The sequence below is a fragment of the Belonocnema kinseyi genome, chromosome 8 (assembly GCF_010883055.1).
Source record: "Belonocnema kinseyi isolate 2016_QV_RU_SX_M_011 chromosome 8, B_treatae_v1, whole genome shotgun sequence".
NCBI classification, from domain to species: Eukaryota; Metazoa; Arthropoda; class Insecta; order Hymenoptera; family Cynipidae; genus Belonocnema; species Belonocnema kinseyi.
In genome coordinates, this window is record NC_046664.1 from 85804549 (window position 1) to 85810563 (window position 6015).

Genomic DNA, 6015 nt, shown 5'->3' on the forward strand with positions numbered 1-6015 from the left:
AGCTCTTAAAAAATATATATGACCTTGAACCTGACGCGATAAAGGTCAGCGGACACCAGGTTCATAATCAGCAACCCCAAAAACCTATAACATATTTTTAAAAAATTGTTTATCGTTTTTTCTCGATTCGACCTTCAAATGACCTTGAACCTGAAGCGATAGAATTCAACGGATGCCAGATTCGTACTTAGCGACTCCAAAAACCTATAACGTATTTTTTTGGATTTTTTTACCGTTTTCTCTCGATTTGACCTTCCAATGACCTTGAACCTGACGCGATAAAAGTCTAAGGACGCCAGATTTGTATTCGGCGACCCCGAAAACCATAGTAAACCCGAGCTAACCTCAGAATACATGTTTAAGAGTGTCAAATCTCTCGAAAATACAGTTGGTGGGTAGTGGTGTTTCCTATATTTGTAGGGGGGGTGGGGGTGGCGGGTAGTCCGTTTAGCCTGCAATCGACTCGGGATACTTATAAGATACTACCATGATTTGTTCAGATTTTTTGGTCCAAAAATAAATTAGGCCAAAAACCGGCCTTACCGACCCTCCCCCTTTATGATTTTTTAAGCGTCCAATTTTTTAGTTATAAGAACATAATTTCCTGCAAAGAAAGCAGAGTTATTATATTCTTTGTTTGAAATAATTTTAAATGCAAAATGATAAGACTTCTAATTTGTACAAATAGATTTAAACCTATGAGAAATTTAAACCTTGTTCATAAATAGAAAGGAGGTTGTAACTATTTTGTTTAATCTTTTTGTATAATAAAAACAGCCAATATTATAAATATTTGTAGGACCTTTTATTAATTGTACAGTATTTAATAACACTTTAAAAATTTTAAATTAAACAGAACACTGCTCTACAGTTGCTTTAATTTTATCTCTAAGATATTTGACGCGTTCAACAACTTTTCGGTCTAATTCAAATTCTGTGTAGGGAATAGAAATAACGTGATAACCCGAAAGTCTCAGAAGTTCGCAATGGAAAAGAACTGGTCCTATAATCTGTTCATCTCCACGACAAAAGTCGTAATAACTTTGTGGTACTACCCCTAGCCTGGAAAGCAATTTACTTCAATTTATTGAAAAAAGACATACAAATAAAAAAATCAGTAGAAATATAATTACCTCAAGGCTTGTTTTTCCTTAGACTCGATTTGATTGACAAGTACTGGGTTGCACTTCTTATCTACATAGAATTCGGCATCTGTAACGATTGAAAAATATTTTAGTATTTCTAAAAGAATACAATTTTTATTAACCCTGTGAATAATATTTAATTTCAACTTACCTAACGCAAATCCCATTCCGGTATTGACGTTAGTTTTCAAACATCCATTGGTTGGTAATAATGCATGTAAGGAAGTTATGATTGCTTTTACAAATTCCAGTTTTTCTTTACTTCTCTCTAAGGTTACTTCAAGAACCCATGCATTTTCTTCGAAGAACTGACCTGAAATAATAACTGACTGATTAACAAGATACTTTTATATGTAATTATTCACGTAAGAAAATCTTACCTGTATCCTGCTTGAAAATCAATTTTGCCACTGACAATATATTTAATAACTTTCGTTTCTTCGATTCGGAGACTTTTTGTACATCTGTGTGAAGAAACCATTTAATTATTCCAAGAATTTTGGAAAACTTTACATTCTAATGATAATTTCGATAAAATAACAGGGTTGTTACAATATCCAAATTTCAAAATTCCCTGACTTAACCTGAATTTTCCCGGACAAATTTTCCTTTTTCCCTGACCATTATAAATTTTTCTTTGAGCTATACATCAACCTTACGCCTAGGAGATCAATAATGTTATTGTAAAAAAAGTTTATTTATCAATTTGTCTTGAGCACATTTAGTGACAACAGCAGACTTCACAGCCAAAAATGATTGAAAGCATTTAGGGAAAATGTTGTGATTTTTCACGGTAATAGGGGCATAACAGGAGAATAAATTGTATAAAATAAAATTAATGAATTGGTACCATATTGAATTCAATATGAAACGCTCAAGATTTAAAATCAAAATATATTGTATTTTCAACGAAATAGTTAAGTTTTCAGCCAATAAATATTAATTTTCCACCAAAAGAGATGAATTTTCAACGAAAGAGTTGAGTTTTTATCCTAGAAATATCAATTTTCAACCAAATATTTCAATTAAAAAAAAGATTAAACTTCAATAAATACAGTTGCAGTTTTAGCCAAATATCAAGCCAAAGGACGATTTTTTAGAATAAAGTTGAATATTCCACCCAAAAAATGAATTTTTAATAAGAGGTAAGTTCAATTTTTCATGAAGTAGTTGATTATCCATGAAAAAAAAATTCAGTCAAAAAAGAAAAAAAATGGCAAGAAAATTGTCACATTTTCAACTCAAGAAGACGAATTTTCGACAAAATGAGTGCATTTTCATCCAAAGAAAGGAATTTTCAACCAAAATCATGAACTTTCTAAACAAAATTTTTATTTAAAAATTCAGTGCAAATTTAGCCAAGTAGTAGAATTTTTAGCCAAAAAAGATTAATTCAAAACGAAAAATATAAGTTTTTAATTGAACTAAAAAAGAGTATAATTTTTAATAACAAAATTTGCATTTTCAACCAAGAATCGTCCTATTTTTATCGAAAGAGACGCATTTTCAAACTATAAAGACGAATTTTCAACAAAGCAGTAGAATTTTCAACTGAAACTGATTTTTCAGATAAAATAGAAAAAAAATCCACCTTAAAATTTTAAATTTTTAACCTAAAAAAGCCAATTTTCTACAAAACAGTTAAATTATCAAGTCGAAAATATGAATTTTCAACAACAAAAAAGTACACTTTTTAAGAAAATAGTCCAATTTTTCAGCCAAAAAGGCCAATTTACTATAAAACCGTTGGTTTAACCGTTTTCAACGAAATAGTGGACTTTTTTACCCAAAAAGACGTATTGTCAACAAAAAATTGAATTTTAAGGCCAAAAAGGCCAATTTTCTATAAAACAGTTAAATTATGAAGTAAAACATATGCATTTTCAACAAAAAAAAGTAATTTTTTAAGAAAATAGTCAAATTTTTAAGCCAAAAAGGCCAATTTACTATAAAACAGTTGGTTTAACCCTTTTCCACGAAATAGTTGACTTTTCTACCCGAAAAGACGTATTGTCAACAAAAAAATGAATTTTTAAGGCGAAAAGGCCAATTTTCTACAAAACAGTTAAATTATCAAGTAAAAAATATGAATTTTCAACGAAAAAAAAGTAACTTTTTAAGAAAATAGTCAAATTTTTAAGCCAAAAAGGCCAATTTTCTACAAAACAGTTGAATTATTAATCCGAAAACATGAACTTTCAACAAAAAGGTAAGTTTTTCACAAAGAACTTGAATTTTCACCAAAAAAAGATGAACTCTCAACAAAAAATTTAATAGTTGATTTTTAACTCAAAATGTTCAGCTTTCAACCACAAATGGAAAGGTTCAATTTTCAGTTTAAAAAATTGATTTGCAAGAATAAAATTAATTTTCAACGAAATAGTTCAAGTTTCTACCAATAAAATGAATTTTTATCAAAGTAGTTGAACATTCGACCAAAAAAGACGACGAAAAAATAGAGGAATTTTAAAGAAAATGCTTAAATTTTTAAATATATAGTAGAATTTTTAACTGAAAGAGATGAAAAAAAAAATTTTATTTCCTTAGTGGTTTCCATTAATTCTGTTTGCATTTAGGCGAAAAAAAAAACAAGAAAAGACGGAAATTTCGTAAAAACAGGGGGAAAAAATGAATTCTTTAAAAAAAGGGCAAAAGATGAGAATAGGGAAATGAGTGTGAAGTCTGGAGAGCAGTCACACAGAATTTTATAAACTTTAATTTCAGCTTATTAAAAATTCCCTGTACCTTTCACGATTCCCTGACTTTCCAGAATTTCCTGGCCTTTAGCATTCTTGAATAAGATAATAATTATATATACTAACCAGATAATCTTGATAGAAAATTTTTGTCTAGCACTGACAACACTTGGGCTTCATTTGCCAGGTTTAAAACGACCAGCGCCCAGACAACATCCAACCAATCCTCTGCCCCAACCATGTCAGACTCTTTCAAATTATCAGCAAATTCCTGCAAGTAAAAACTTTAATTAATCCCATTTTTATGCGTTTTATCTTTCTTAAAGGGGGCAAATATAAGAAAGTAATACTGAACCTTCAGTTTGTCCGTTTCGGTTAAAGGGCTGTAACCTACTACTGCTAACGTTACAAGGAAAGAACAAATTTCCTGTGGCCTAGCGGATTTCGAATTTTCTAACATCCACGCAGTTAATTGAATTAAAAGATTTTCATTTCTGTACCTTAGAATTCCAATCGATTTCGAAAGTGAACCAATCACAGCACTGTGTTTTTTATCAGTTTTTGATATCTGAGAAACTAGACCTGAAGCTATTTTTTCGATTAAAACCTAAATTGAAGAATGGAAGGTGAAATTATTGTTTATTTGACTGGCGATTCTTTTATCTGAAAGTATCTATGTATTAAAAAATCTTACACCTAAACGAATTAGGTTATTGGAAATAAAACTTTATAGCAAAATTGTCTAAGTTCGATATTTACTTGGATTTTCGATATTTTTCAAACAGATCTACAAACTGAGATTCAAACTTTAACATCCGATCTGAATTGAAACATTCATGTGTTCAAATTTTTTCATTACGTAATTGTTCAAATAATATGTATGTTTTTCAACACTTTCTAGTACTCATATACTTTCAGAGAAAAAGAATATCTAGGTGAATTAAAAAATATATATTAAAAAGACCTTAATAGAAGAAATCCACCAAGTAAAATTAAATGATATTACCTCATCGTAAAAATTCAAGACAGCCATGTTATAGAGAATATCAGATGCTATTTTGATATTGATCTCCCGATTGCTTTGAACAATATGATTTGCCAAAGACTGCAGCACTGGCACAACCCTCGATTTATGGAACGCTAATTTTGACATGATCTGTGAATAAAGTTGACGAAAAGTCAATAGACAATACAAAATAATTCAGTTTCATTTACGAACCTGAACTGCATGATTAATTGACATGTTCGATTTCTCGGCAATTTTCTGGATCTCGTTCATGTCGAAGAAAAACCCTAACTTTTTTTCATAAAGTTGCTGGTTCGAATTTTGTATTTCTTGTTCTACAGTATCTGTCAGCTTCCCAACAGACTTTTTTCGTGGTTTTGTAGAAAGCTGAGAGCAAAGAGCTTTGTACCTATCATCTTGGTCAAAGTCAGTAATTTTAACTTTACCATGATTTACCAGATCAGAGAGTTTTGAGATGATTTTTAAAGAATATGCTGGTGTTATCTTAGAAGGGTCCACTGACGATAACAAGCTTTCAACTATTTTCAACCCATTTTCATCTGCAAACAAGCCTTGCACGTCGATCTTTACGTGAGACGGGCGCCCTTGAGTTTTCCGTTTAGGAGCGATTTTGGTCTGTTTGGAAAAATTAGTTATCAATTTTCCAAAGAAACCCACACCAAATGTACAGAAAATGGCTAATTATTATACCTATATATTCTTTTATAATTTGGAACGTGCAGACCAATAATTCAAAAGGAAATTATAAGAAAATTTGTCTACTATTGAAATGCTATTCTGCTCAACAAATTTTTTTTACACAGATTCATTATTTTCAGCGGTGTGCTTCCACTGTACTGCCAAATGCAAAAAATGTGTAACGAAGGTTGAAAACGGCCGTGGGGCGGCGCTAGTAGTAACTTTGTTCCACAAAACCATGCAGTACCATAGGAAAAATGCATTGAAGTTACAAAATAAATATGAAAAAACATTTAAAATCATTTTTTCTTCAAAGTATAGAGCCAGGTAGTAAATGAGACTTATGTACTTACGTATTATTTTCAGTAATATAGGAAAAAGCGGCATAATTGACACAATTCAAACAAACAACAAAATGACATGGATATTCACGACTTATAAAAAATAATTTAAAAATAAATAACAAATA

The 6015-nt window shown here is 30.5% G+C and overlaps 1 protein-coding gene across 1 annotated transcript in view; it reads right to left on the minus strand.

Moving 5' to 3' along the window:
- Positions 1-783: 783 nt before the first annotated feature.
- Positions 784-6015, minus strand: part of LOC117178582 (FAST kinase domain-containing protein 4) — a 6666-nt gene continuing 1434 nt past the window's right edge. The window contains exons 2-9 of the mRNA XM_033370009.1: positions 5061-5483; positions 4848-4997; positions 4197-4448; positions 3968-4112; positions 1526-1609; positions 1297-1458; positions 1134-1212; positions 784-1062 (exon numbers count right to left, since the gene is read on the minus strand). Of these exons, the coding sequence (XP_033225900.1) occupies positions 849-1062; positions 1134-1212; positions 1297-1458; positions 1526-1609; positions 3968-4112; positions 4197-4448; positions 4848-4997; positions 5061-5483 (1509 nt within the window). The 3' untranslated portion in view covers positions 784-848. The remainder of the gene's footprint in view (positions 1063-1133; positions 1213-1296; positions 1459-1525; positions 1610-3967; positions 4113-4196; positions 4449-4847; positions 4998-5060; positions 5484-6015) is intronic.